The sequence below is a fragment of the Orycteropus afer genome, unplaced genomic scaffold (genome assembly GCF_000298275.1).
Source record: "Orycteropus afer afer isolate SDZICR_OR568_19922 unplaced genomic scaffold, OryAfe1.0 scaffold00366, whole genome shotgun sequence".
NCBI classification, from domain to species: Eukaryota; Metazoa; Chordata; class Mammalia; order Tubulidentata; family Orycteropodidae; genus Orycteropus; species Orycteropus afer.
The window spans coordinates 1,452,673-1,466,747 of NW_006921953.1; the positions used below are offsets into that span (position 1 = coordinate 1,452,673).

The 14,075-nt window shown below is 36.2% G+C and overlaps 1 protein-coding gene across 1 annotated transcript in view; it reads left to right on the forward strand.

Moving 5' to 3' along the window:
- The window catches only part of NSD1 (nuclear receptor binding SET domain protein 1), a 252,169-nt gene that overhangs the window by 135,863 nt on the left and 102,231 nt on the right, over positions 1-14,075 (forward strand). The window contains exons 5-6 of the mRNA XM_007952943.2: positions 9,496-9,620; positions 12,552-12,822. Coding sequence (XP_007951134.1) covers positions 9,496-9,620; positions 12,552-12,822 — 396 coding nt within the window. The remainder of the gene's footprint in view (positions 1-9,495; positions 9,621-12,551; positions 12,823-14,075) is intronic.

Below are 14,075 nucleotides of genomic sequence, written 5' to 3' on the forward strand. Positions count from 1 at the left end.
CCACCCCACCCCACCCCACCCCCCAACCAAGATTGTTTTGGCTATTCAGAGCCCCTTGCAATTTCATATGAATTTAAAAAATGACTTTTCCATTTCACAAAGAAGGCTGTGGAAATTTTGTTAGGGATTGCATTGAACCTATAGATTGCTTTGGGTAGTATTGATAATAGTAATAAGTCGTCTGATCCATGAACATGGAATGTTTTCCTATTTTAGATCTTTTTCTGTTTCTTTCAGAAATATTTCACAGTTTTCATTGTGCAAAAGTCTTTCACTTCCCTGGTTAAGTTTATTCCTAGGTACTGTGTTCTTTTAGATACTATTATACGTAGAATTGTTTTCTTAATTTTCTTTTCAGATTACTCTTCGGTGCTGTTTAGAATCCCAGCTGATTTATGTTTGTTGAACTTCTTGTACCTTGCACTTTGCTGAATTCACTTATTAGTGTTGGTAGCTCTCTTTTGGATTGTCAGGGATTTTCTATATATAACATCATGTTTCTGATCATTGATAAGATTTTGGTAATTTTGATAAAGGATTATGTTTAATCTCTAGGTCAATATGGGCAGTGTTGCCATTTTAACATTATTAAATCTTCCCTTGAGATCCATGGATGTGGGTATCATTGTATTTAATTTAGGTTGTCTTTAATTTTTTTCAACAGTATTTTGTAGTTTTCAGTGTACAAATCTTGGCACTTGCATTAAATTTATTCCTAAGTATTCTTTCAGTGCTATTAGAAATAGAATTGGTTTTTAAATTTAATTCTCAGATTGTTCATTGCAAGTTTATGGAAATACAATTGCATTTTCTAGATTGATCTTGTCTCTTGAAATCTTGCCGGACCCTTTTTTAGCTCTAATAGTGTTGTGGATTCCTTAGGATTTTCTGTGTACGGGATCATGTTAACTGCAGATAGAGATAATTTTACTTTTTTCTTTCTAATCTGGATGACTTTTCTTCCTTCCTCTTTTTTTTCTTTTTAACCCTAGTGGTCCTGGCTGGAGCCTTTAGTACAGTATTGAATACAAGTTGCAAGAAGGGGAAACTCCTTGAGTTTTTCTTAATGTTAAGTGGAAAGCATTCAGTCCTTTACCATTAAGTATGATGTGAACTGTGGGTTTTGTAGATGACCTTTTATATTGAGGAAGTACCTTTCTACTCCTAGTTTAATTTCTCATACTTTTTCTGTATCAAGTGATAGTAGCATGTGATTTTTTAGTGTATTATTATTGTTATTGTTGTTCTGACTCAGTGACCTTATTGATAACAGAAAAAATCTTGCTTGGGCTGTTTATTCTATTATTACTCTGTTAATAATTCTGTTAGTATTTTATATTGATTGATTTTCATATTTTGCACATACTTTGTGCTCCTGGGATAAATCTTGACTTGGTCATGCTGTGTAATCCTATTTTTATATGTTGCTGGAGTCAGTTTCCTTGTATTTTGTTAAGGTTTTTCTCATCTATATTCATACTGGTCTGTAATTTTCTTTTTTGTGTCATCTTTTTTGTCTTATTTTGGTATCAGGGAATACCATTTTCATAGTAAGAATTATGATAAGTAGATTTGTCAGTAACACTTCGCCAAAACTTACTTGTGGCCTTTCCCTAATTTATTCACATTTTTCTCCCCCTATTCACTGTTCAGGGTTATTTAATTGGCTTTCAGTTCAAGTGTCAAATTTATGATAGACTAAGAGAATTCTTTGGTATGAGATTTGTGCTTTTGCTGTAAAGTGTAGGGGTTTTTGTTTCATTTCTCAGTTTTGCTTAATTTTAAAGATTTTATCTTTTTCTCTGTGATCTTACTTTATTCCTTCCTGTTCTACTTTGCTCTAGTAGACATCAGATCCAAGGTAACACTTGTTCTTGTTCAGGGCATTGCTATTCAAAACAGGGTGGTTTATAAAACTGTTAACAGTCCCCATTGTGAGAAAATAAGTTCGTATGCTAAGTGTTGTTGTTGTTGTTATGTGCTGTCGAGTCGAGTCGGCCCGACTCATAGTGAACCCTCCTTGGGTTTCCGAGGCAGTATCACTACGGAAGTAGGATTGCCCAACCTTCCTTCCGAGGAGTGGCTGATGGGTTTGAACTGCCAGCCGTCTGGTTAGCAGGCAAGCGTCTTAGCCACTATGCTACCAGAGCTCCATGCTAAGTGTAGCCCTTTAGAAACTTTTATAGCAGTTTAACAGAATAATGTTATGTCTTTGAGTCTATTACTAAAAATAGCTCACTTGTATTTTTTATTTTACTCTTCTAGTAGCATAGTGCTAAGGCACTTGACTGCTACCAGAAGGCTGGCGGTTCAAATCCACCACCCACTCCTCGGAAGGAAGGTTGGGCAAACTACTTTCGTAGTGATATCTCCTCGGAAGCCCAAGGAGGGGTCCCTATGAGTTGGATCCAACTTAGTGACAGAGAGTTTGGTTTTGGTTAGTAATTCAAATGCATGATTTGAAAAGCAGTTGTTTAGGACACTAAGCTCTCATTTTCAATCAGAATCTTAATGTTCTTTCTTTATTGCCAAGGAGAAGTTTTTCTTTCTCAGTTTTAATAGCTTTTTTCTGTGTGGATCTACATCTTTTGACTTTGGGTTGAAACGACTCTAATTAGTTCAATTCCATGGTTGGTCTGCCCTGACTTAAAGTTATGGAAATCCCTTTTGAAGCTTCTGGTATCAGATTTCTTACCTACTCTGCTCTCCTCTCTATCCTTGGCCTGTTCTTCACTCACTTTTTCTCTTGATGTTCTTTCCCTCTCGCACTGCATTTATAGACCTGTTCTTTGTAGCTAGCAAGTGTGATCAAGTGGGTGCTAGAAATCATTCTTCCTTCATGGTGTTTTATTACTAATATACATGTGAGCGTATTGTGAAACCAGTTACTGTCTTTTCCTTAGGAGTATTAATACAGATTTCTCTTAGACTCAGTCTGAAGTGGAAGGTTTGTGATAAAACTAATGCAAGCATTGAGGAGATGGAAAAGAAGCTAGGAATTTCCAGTTTGATCCCCCAATCTGAAAATAAAACATTTTAAATACTTCAGATATAATTTTATTTTTGTTTACTCCAATTTTCAGTTTGTTTGGTTTTGAATATATTATAGTGTGCAGTTCATAGAGTTTAAAAGGTGCAAGTAGTTACTGAAAAATCTCTCTGCTAACCCTGTTCCTCACTGGCTCATATCGCCTCTCCAGAGATACTCAGTATGTAAAAGCAAAGGAACGTATATTTATATATTTTAAACAAATAATAACTCGCTCTACTTCCACTCTCATCCCGTATCAATACATAATGAGTACTTTTTTTTTTTTTTTAAAAGCTACAGAATGTGTTGTTATATGCCATAACTTATTAAACGAGTCCCCAGGTAATGGACATTTAGATTCTTCAGATTTTGCTAATTTAAACCTTACTGTAATTAGTTACCTTAAAAAGCCATCTTGTATATATGAGAATCTTAAAGGTAAATTTCTAGAAATGATGTTTATTTAGCAGTATCTCTAAAAATTATAACTTGTACTTTATAGTGGTTATATTAATAAATTATTACTAGTAGACATAAAAGTAAGGCTTGGCATTTCATTAGTATTTCTTTTGCCTAATATAACCTCCATATCACAAATCTGTATCTCCACTCAGAATATACTCATTACAAAAAAATTGGATTAAAGTATACATTTCTATATAAATTCATTTTGACTCCAGAAAAAAATATAGGCAATCCTTTAACATAAATAAAACTATTTGAGAAGGTGAATTTTACCTTGGTTATTTGGAATTTGCAATGCATTTTTCTAGTTTTCAGAGTCATGTCAAATTTACATTTGTAGGACACAGGAGGGATAGGGTTGTGAGGGACATTTTTAGAGAATAAATACTATTATATTTGCCAGTGTTATAGTTTAAAAGTCCTTAGTTATTTTAGAGATACATATTTGAAACATATGAGAATAAATGATATGTTGTCTGGGAGCTCTTTTAACCCTTTTATGATCTGTGGGACGTATAGTATCCACCTACATTTTCCACCTCTGGACTTAGTGGGAAGCTTCTGTCCCATTTGTAGTGCATGTTGCCATCTGGTGGAGGCCAATTGTCTGAATCTGAATAAATGGGCCGTATCCCAGAAGCCTTATCAGAGACCCTTCAGGAATATGTGTCCCACTAATTGTATCAAAATCCATTTTTACTTCAAAAATTTTTGTTTCATTTCATTCAAAATACTCTCCATTACCAAACAAAAAAAGACAGTTTCAATAAAAAATTCAGAGCAAAAACATAATTTGGTCTTGAAAGGGTTAAAATTCCATGTGAATAGGGTAGAGAGTTTTGGGATAGATGACATAAGATTGGTCGTGAGTTTGTATTTGTTGAAGCCAGGATTGATGGGCACATGGGAGTTTGTTACAGTGTTTTTGTTTATGGTTGAAATTATCTGTAATGTTTTTAAACAGGAGTGCAGAACAAAGAGAGTGATAAATATGTGGCTAAATCCAAATGAACAATGACCAAATGTAATGATAACAGTGCTTTATGGAATTAAAAATTTCTGTTAAAATATGTCACAACAATAGAATATTAGTAGGGATAGAGACAGATGGGATTTATTTCCTTTTGCTTTCTGGGAGGATGGCAAAGATATTAATTAACTTCAGACTTTGATAAATTAAGAGCTCCTATTTTATGTCTTAGAATAACCTAGAGCATAGAACAGGCAGGATTAATAGAAGACTAGAAGCTTATTTACTAAGATTTGTCCTGTAAATTTTCCCACAGTATTCATTTTACTGATTCCATTTCTGTGGGTTTAATATGGTCCTCTGACCTCTGTATTTCCTCTTGTTTTTTTTTTTTTTAAAAAACAGTTGCTGTGGAGTAAATTCTGACTGGTGACACCCCCTTGTGTGTTAGAGTAGAGCTGTGCTCCATGGGGTTTTCAATGGCTGAGTTTTTGGAAGTAGATTTTCAGGCCTTTTCTTCAGAGGATCTTCTTCTTGGTTCTAAAGGATTAATTAGATTTTTTCATCCCCCCCCCCCAACTAGTTCATAGGTGGTCTTTGTCCTTTTGATGGAGGAACATAATACCTGCTTTTCACTTTTTCTGACATTAGTAGCTATTGAAAGTGATAAACATTCCTTTGAATGTAAAGAATGTAAAGGAGGATTAAGTAGATGGGGACTGCTGGGAGGTTCTAGGTTTAAATAGAGTGATCACAGTGGATCTGGCTGGCTTAGGTGGGAGTATTTGAGTATTGTGTATAAGAGGATGACCTGGGTGTGTGTCTGGAGAATAGCTGCTGGTTTTCACTCATGGTTATTTTGTTTTCTTTTATGCTTGGTTATATTTACTGATAGTTGTTCCTCAAAAATTAAATGGAATTCGTTTATACTATTGTAAGGTTTTTATTCTGTATGAGGTCTTAATTGTTTCCTCCAAAGAAGATTTGAATTTGCTTATGCCAGGCACCTGGGGGCTTGAAGTTCTTGGCCGTCAGTCTACAAATCCACAGGAGGGTCCAGTCAATGCCCACAGCTTCTTAAGGACTTACTAGTTCACTTTGTGCCAAGGCGACTTTCTTTTTGGTCTCATGGAGGTAGAAATGGTGATGTTGGGGATATTTCCTTCTGCTTTACCATTACCCTGAGAATAGAACATTTTGGGGCCTTCAGTTTAGTCTTCTGTAAACTTCTGTCCTCTTCACAACAAACCTAAAAACACAGTTACTGTTGTTGTTGTTGTTGTATGCCGTCGAGTCAGCCCCGACTCATAGCGACCCCTCCTTGGGTTTCCGAGGCAGTTATCACTACGGAAGTAGGATTGCCCAACCTTCCTTCCGAGTTTGAGTCAGATCTAATTCATGATGGCCCCATTGTGTAAGTAGAACTGTGTTCTTTAGAGTTTTTAATGGGTAATTTTTCAGAAGAAAATCATCAGTCCTTTCTTCTGAGGTACCTCTGGGTAGACTTGAAGCTCTGATCTTTTGATTAGCAGATGATTATATTAACCATTTACCACCACCACAACTGGATCACCACAAAATCCTGAGGACAAAATCCACGTCATTGCTCTATTTCTGCTAGTTTTTGGTTTGTAGTTCTTTTCCATTACCTTCTTGCCAGTGTTTTGATTCTTTCAAGTAGGTGTTAAAAACACTTTATGTACCATTTTTGGTTGCATAATAATGTTGTCATTGTTAGGAGGGGTTGTTTGAATTTTTGCCTTTTTTTTTTTAATAAATGAGATTTTGGTGAAGGTTTACAGAGCAAATTCATTTTCCATACAGCAGCTCATGTACACTTTGCCTCATGATGTTGACTAATTTCCCACAGTGCAACAGCTCTCTTCCCACTTCCTCCGCATAGTTACCTCTTCCCTGTTTCCTTCCCTCCCATGTACTCCTACACACACACACACACACACACACACACACACACACACACACCCAGCTGTTTCCCTGTGCATCCACAGCCCTTCTATTCTCCCATGATTGATGTCTCCAAGGAGTGTACCTACCTAATGTAAATGTTCAGCTCTTATGCCTATCCTTTGTTCGCTGGAAGCCACAGGAGTGGGTTCAATTCCAGACCTGAAGGGCAGGTAGGGGCCATAGTCTCAGGGTTTCCACCAGGCTCTACCTTTTTTTTTTTAAATGATTTTGAGTTTTGTGTTCCACATTGTTCTCCCACTCTACCCAGGATCTTCTACATAGATTCCCCTTCGAGTGGTTGAAGTAGTAGCCAGGCACCATCTATTTCTTCTGGTCTCATAGTTAGATAGGCTAAGGATCACATGGTATGCAGTCCCTTGGACTAACTTTTCCCATGTGAATTTTTGCTTTATTAAAAAACACCATTGCGGCTGTGATTCCAGAACCAGGGAGGTAGAAGTATGAGCAAGTACTAAATTCTGTACAGGAGGAATGATGTTGCTGTTAATACTACAATTTTGATGTAAAGGGGAAAATTTTGTAATTTCAGCCTTGATGAAAGGGACTTTAAAAAAAATCCAAAACTTTATTTAAGGTATAATTGGCATAACATAAAATACATCCACTTTAAGTATATAATTCAATGATTTTTAATAAAATTTCAAAGTTATAGAACCATCACCATAACCAGTTTTAGACTATTTTTGTTGTCACATGCTGCTCCCTTAGTTCTGACTTATATGACCCCATGTCACAGATCCCATGTAACTAACTGCCCCATAGTGTTTTCTAGGTTATAATCTTTATGGGAGCAGATTAGCTAATTTTTCTTCTTGGGATCCCCTGGTTAGGTTCAAACTGTTAACCTTTTGGTTAGCAGCCGAGTGCATATCTACCTAGGGAGTTGATGTCAGAATTAGAGATTCATGAATGTCAGTGGCTGACAGTGTCTTATACATTGTAAACTTTTGGTATTCTCTACCACATCTTTGATCTTATTTCTGGTACTAGTGTTTGAAAACTTAGATGGCATGTCTAATGCAATATAACCTTTTTACCTCAGAGCAGAAAGTACTTACCATTGATCATCATAGATACATTTATGTATCTTCTCTAAGATGTATTTTGGCTTATTTGTTTTCTTCATAGGCATTTTTCAGACATTATTATTTTGGGGGAATATTTATAGTATTTGCTTGGTTGTTGGTTTTAATTTCTTTTGAAACAGTTGCTTAGGAAAAACCCTCCAAATTGGAGAATATATAGGTTATTTGTCTAAAATGGAAAAGTGAGGAAAATTTCTAACAATTGTGAGCTTTTAACTAGGCCCATAATAATATTGGGTGTTCTGTAAGAATGTGATTTTTATAAGTATTTCAGCTTCTAACATTAACTTAAAATTTTTTTCTAATGACTTGTAATAATTAAACTAGAAGGTATATTGTTGTTATTGTTATGTGCTGTCAAATCGGATCCGACTCATAGCGACGACTCCTTGGGTTTCTGAGGCAGTATCACTACAGAAGTAGATTGCCCCATCTTCCTTCCAAGGAGTGGCTGGTGGGTTTTAATCGCCTGGCTTCTGGTCAGCAGTCAAGTGCCTTAGGCACTAAGCTACCAGAGCTCCTAGAAGGTATATTAGTACTGTGAAATTAGAGCAATTAGAATGAGCAAAATGAAATTTATCTTCCACATCTTGTCCTAATGAAGATTTTATGGCTTGTTTCTGTGTGTCCTGTAAAGAGTAAGAGTCTTTGTGAAACTTGCAGTGCCTGTGACCTTTTTCTATTGTGTTCCTACTTTTGTTTTCTTGACTTTCTTTTTTATGGAAGAGAACATAAGTATTGCGACTTCAATGAAGCAGGAGCATCTTGGCTCCATAAGTCACCTATCACATCATGGAATGCCTTTTGAGTAGATTATATCCTACATTCTATATGCACTAGCCTCTGCTTTAAAGGAGCTTACCCACCAGCCACTCCTCGGAAGGAAGGTTGGGCATTCCTACTTCCGTAGTGATACTGCCTCGGAAACCCAAGGAGGGGTCGCTATGAGTCTGGGCCGACTCGATGGCAAACAACAACAACAACAACAACTTGTTGCTAAGTTGTGCTAAGTGCTAAGGCACTTGACTGCTAACCAGAAGGCTGGCGATTCAAACCCACCACCCACTCCTTGGAAGGCAGGTTGGGCAATCTACTTCCGTAGTGATACAGTCTCAGAAACCCAAGGAGGGGTCGCTATGAGTCGGGTCTGACTTGACAGCACATAACAACAACAGTATGTTAAATGCATTAAAACGAGTACAGAATTTTACAGGGTATTGTAATAGATACATTTCACCTTTGATGCAAAGTACCTCAAATTCTATATTTTTGTCATACTCTGTTTTTTGGCATACATGACATTTTAAAAAAATGTCATTGAGATAATGGTGTATATATAATTAATATTATATGTTTTAATGACTATTTAGAAACATTTTTCAGTTTTTTTCTAATTTGAAACTCATTTTACAACCACGTGATGCTTACTTGATGAAATCTTTGTAAAGTGCTTTTTGAAATTCATGTAAGTAGTGCTCATTAGGTAAATATTTTATCTAAAATGATTTTGGAAGATATTATTTTAAATAACCCATGATACATATTATCAGTTTTGGTCTTGATTTAGACTTTATATTTTTATGTTAGTTAATTTGTACAAATATCAGTAACTGTAGGACACTAATTTTAATTTACCTACTTAGGGGGTTGATGTTAGAATTAGAGATTCATGAATGTTACACGGCTGACAGTTTCTTAAGTATTGTAAACCTCTTCCAGTCCTTAAGATTGAGTGGTATGCATGTGTGTGTAGACTAATGTGAGTTCTCTCCCTTTCCAACCCTTTCTTACATAAGAAACCATAGCAAATCAATTTTGAGCCTCTTGGAGCTTAAGCCACAGTTTTTTTTGCTAGGTACTTTCCCACCTCTGTACCTCAGAGGGCATATGGATAGATGCATGGGAACAATTGGTTTTTCTATGCCTTATTGCTTAATACTAAACTGTTCTTTTAGCTGTGCGATCAGAGAAGAAACGCCTTAGGAAGCCAAGCAAGTGGCTTCTGGAATATACAGAAGAATATGATCAGATATTTGCTCCTAAGAAAAAACAAAAGAAAGTTCAGGAACAGGTACTCAAGGTATGTTTCATCATTTCAACAAATTTTCATTGGTCCTTTTTGGATACTGTAGTTTTGTTTTCAGTGTCATATTTTGTCTTCATCAGGCAGTATTTTGCTTAACTGGGGATCTTTTTCAGTTTTCTATCCTCAGCTTCAATGCATAACATACAAGATTTATTCAGGAAATGTATAAAAATTATATTTTAATGATTCTATTCAGAAACAGAGTCATTAAAATATAATTTGAATGCAGAAACATTTGTTTCTGAATAGAGTATAAATGAGTCAATATACTATGTGTATGTTTGTGTTTCTTCCTTCGCTTTAAAGAATATTTAAGGATTTAGGAATCTTGTCATGATAGAACATTAAGTGACTAACACAGGATATAAAATACACAGTATGACCCTAATTTTTAAAAAATTGTAATTCAGTCTTGAGAGGAACTTTATTTTTTATTAACAATAATTGTATTTTAGGTATAATTTATATACCATAAAATTCACTGGTTTTAAGTGTAAATTAAATGATTTTTATTAAGTTTACTAAGTTTTAGAACCATCACTATAAACTAGTTTGAAAATACTTCTGTTGTTATGATAGCTTAGTTGCATTATTTTTAACTTCTAAACTGAAATATTTTGAACTGAAATATCTTAAAGTAAATTAGAGACATTTTGACATTCTACTCCTATATATTTTAATATACACCTCTAAAATGTAGAACGTTTTCTTCCATAGCCAGTTTTAACAGTAAGTGTGTAATTATTTTGGCTCCAGAAGCACATCCTATTCCCCATCTAGCTATTTCCTGATGGTTTTAACATCAGTTGAAGACCCTTGCCTGTATCAGTAATTTCATTAGTGGTTACAAAATGAAGACTTTGAGATTTTATTATTTCTTCTACTTTTATTAGCTGACATCCTCCTTCATTTACTGAACTCTTTTACTGTCCTGAAATACTTGAAAGGCAGAACAAATATTATTTCTCTCCCATTAACTATCAATTTTAACATTGAGGAGCACATTATTAGCTGCTTTAGTTGGTGACAACTTTAGAGCAGCTTTTTTTGTTTGGATTAACATTACAGACTTAAGAATTTTTGTAGGTTCAGTGTATGTACTCTCTGGGTTAAGAACATTTGACTTATAGACAACTTGTACTTAAGAACAGACTACCATAAAGCCTATGGTGTTAAAAATTTGAGTTAAATACAATGGTTCGTAATAATGAACACACGCACTACTTTGTGATACTCATTACAACATTGCGTGGCTTCAGCGGTTTGTCCGCTCAAGGAAAGAGAACGAAGTCCGCCTTTTTAAGTCGGATCACGTTGCCATTAACACTGTGTTGAGTGTGTAACTTTGTATTTGGCTTAAATTTTCCTCTTATTTACCCTTGTAACCATGCCTCCAAAGCGTAAATCCGATGCAAGTGCTGGTGATGCATCAAAGAAAAGGAAAACGATCACGATTGAAAATAAAGTGGAAATAATAAAGCGATCGGAAAGAGGTGAAACGCCATCGGTCATTGGAAAAGCGTTAGGCTACAGTCGGTCAACGATCGGAACAATTTTAAAGGATAAAGTGAGAATAATGGAGCATGTGAAAGGCTCTGCCCCGATGAAAGCTACAATTATTACTAAGCAACGCAGTGGTTTAATTATTGAAATGGAAAGGCTATTGATTATTTGGTTAGACGATCAAAATCAGCATAATATGCCTATTAGCCTTACTTTAGTGCAAGAAAAGGCTCGAAGCCTTTACAATGATTTAAAAGCTGCACGTGCAGCAACTGAAGGTGATTGTGATGAAGAATTTGTTGCAAGTAGGGGTTGGTTCAATCGTTTCAAAGTGAGGGCAAATTTACACAATATTAAAGTACAAGGTGAAGCAGCGAGTGCCGATGTAAGTGCTGCAAGTGATTTTCCTGAAATGTTGAAAAAAATAATTGAGGAAGGAGGTTACCTCACGAATGCCCCTTCCGGTATGCAAGACATCGATGGAACAAGAGTAAGTGTTAACCTTTAATCATGATCTTTTTTCTTTTATTTTCTATCTAAACTGTTTAAGGAACTATTTCTTTAATTTTTTTTAACAGTACTGTATACAGATTCTCTGTCTTCAGTACAGTATCTTGTAGTTACTCTTCTTATTACTGTATTATTACATACTGTATTATGTTTAACATGTTTTAGTGTATTTAGAACTGTTTATTGAGTGTTTTATATGCATAGAAAGGTAAAATATATACTAAGACAAATATTTGACTGACCCTAAATAAGAACTATTTGCACTTGTTCTGACCAAGGCTTCAAACTGGTTCTTCCCAGTTCATTTGTGGCTGATGAAGCAACTCCAGAACAGACCTGGATTTATAAAACGTAGGTGTATTGGAATGATAACTGGGACAGGAAAATTTAAGGATCAGTACCCTACTGAAAATTCAGTCTCCCTCTTAGAAATGAAGGGGAGCATGTGCATTGCATAGAATCCAAACTCTTAACCATCAGAGTCAGAAACAGCAGTGTGTCACTCAGAGATGGCACTGCTTATGCCACTTTGAATATGTGTCACTCTCCCCAGTCCTGGCTGTGATCCAGTTTCCTGCATTAGGCTTCTGAAGGGGCTCACTACACCTCTTCTGAGTCTTCCGTTCCAGGGCTTCAACCCATAATTTTTCTTGTTCCAGTTGCTGTTCTACTTTACGTAGATTGTAAAAAATTCAGATCTGTTGTGATTTTGCTGTGTCAGCCACGACAGCCAGTTTAAATCAGTTCAGAGCCCTTCTGACTTACCTACAAATTTGACATAAGGACAGACTTAAGAATGAATCTCATGTAGCCTGGGAACTACCTGTACATAAGTCAACTGCATTACTCTTTTTGACACTCAAATTGCAACAACTTGGCCTTGTGAATTCTATTTTTATTTTTTGCTCTCAGGCGAGTTCCCATTGTGAGGAGGAAAGCCTTCTAGCCCGATGTCGGTCTGGTGCTCAGAACAAGCAAGTAGATGAGAATTCTTTGATTTCAACCAAAGAAGAGCCTCCAGTTCTTGAAAGGGAGGCTCCATTTTTGGAAGGGCCTTTGGCTCAGTCAGAACTTGGAAGTGGACCTGCTGAGTTGCCACAGCTAACCTTGTCTGTACCTGTGGCTCCTGAAGTCTCTCCCCGGCTTGCCCTTGAGTCTGAGGAATTGCTAGTTAAACCATCAGGTAAGGTGGGGGTGGAGTCTCTGGATATATGTGAGTGCGCTAAAAAGAAGCAGGAGATTTTAGTATATTTTGATGGAATGCCAATAGTGTACCTGTATCTCTATATAACGACTACACTTACTTCTCGCTTATTGACCATCTCATTACCTGATATTTCACGTTTAGGACAATAGTACTATCCAACCTTTTTTTTTTCACATTAACAGCACACGTCTGGCAGCAATGAACATCAAGGTGCAAGGCAAGAATAATGCTGGCTGTGATGTTTAAGGTTATTGGCCAGCCGTGATTCTCAGTGGTTTGGCGTTTATAAAGTGATGCAATTGGGCATTTATGTAATGAAATGTGATCTGACATGGTCATCCTCCATTTTTGCATAACACCAATTTTTGCATAATGGCCTGTTCTTTGCAACCTAACCATGTTGATAAGCAAGGAGTGAATGTACTCACTTTTGCCTTAGGAAATCTCAAAAGTGCTAATTGTTGGAATATAGCTAGTGACCATGAATTATACATAAAAAACACAATTTTAAAAGCTACTGTCCTTATTCCATTGTTGTTGTTCAGCCACTGTGTGAATTGACACCTAGAAGAATGGGGTTTTTGGGAGGGGTACTGCACACTGGTGGAATAAGCACATGAAATCTAGGATTCAGGTACTGGCTTCACCAATCCTTGAATTACTTAGTGAGGTTTTAACCTCTTAACTTGTTTTCTCATCTATAAAATAGAGAGCATAATGTTATAATGTTTAATATATTTACCTGATACATGTTGTTGTTGCCGTTGTTATGTGCCGTTGAGTTGGACCTGACTCATAGCGACCCCTCCTTGGGTTTCCGAGGCAGTAGCACTACGGAAGTAGGTTGCCCCATCTTCCTTCTGAGGATTGGCTAGTGGGTTTGAACCGCCAGTCTTCTGGTTAGCAGTCAACTACCAGAGCTCCTAACCTGATAACATAGCAGTTTGTAAGTTTTACTTTTCCCTCAAAATTAATCACTAGTTGCTTTTTACTTTAACATGCTTTATATAACATGTTATGTGATAAGGGTTAGAATCTAAACATATTGTCTCTAATTAAACTTTGACTATTTAATATTATAGTCAGCTAAGGAATGTGAAGAGTCCTACTCTTCTGTACCCTCTTAAAATTGGGGTATAACTTAATATTCCGAATAGTAGCCTGTGCTGTTCCTCCTTTACAATAGCATCCCAGTTGTGCTTAATCACTCAAGGCAAAGTCCAAGATTT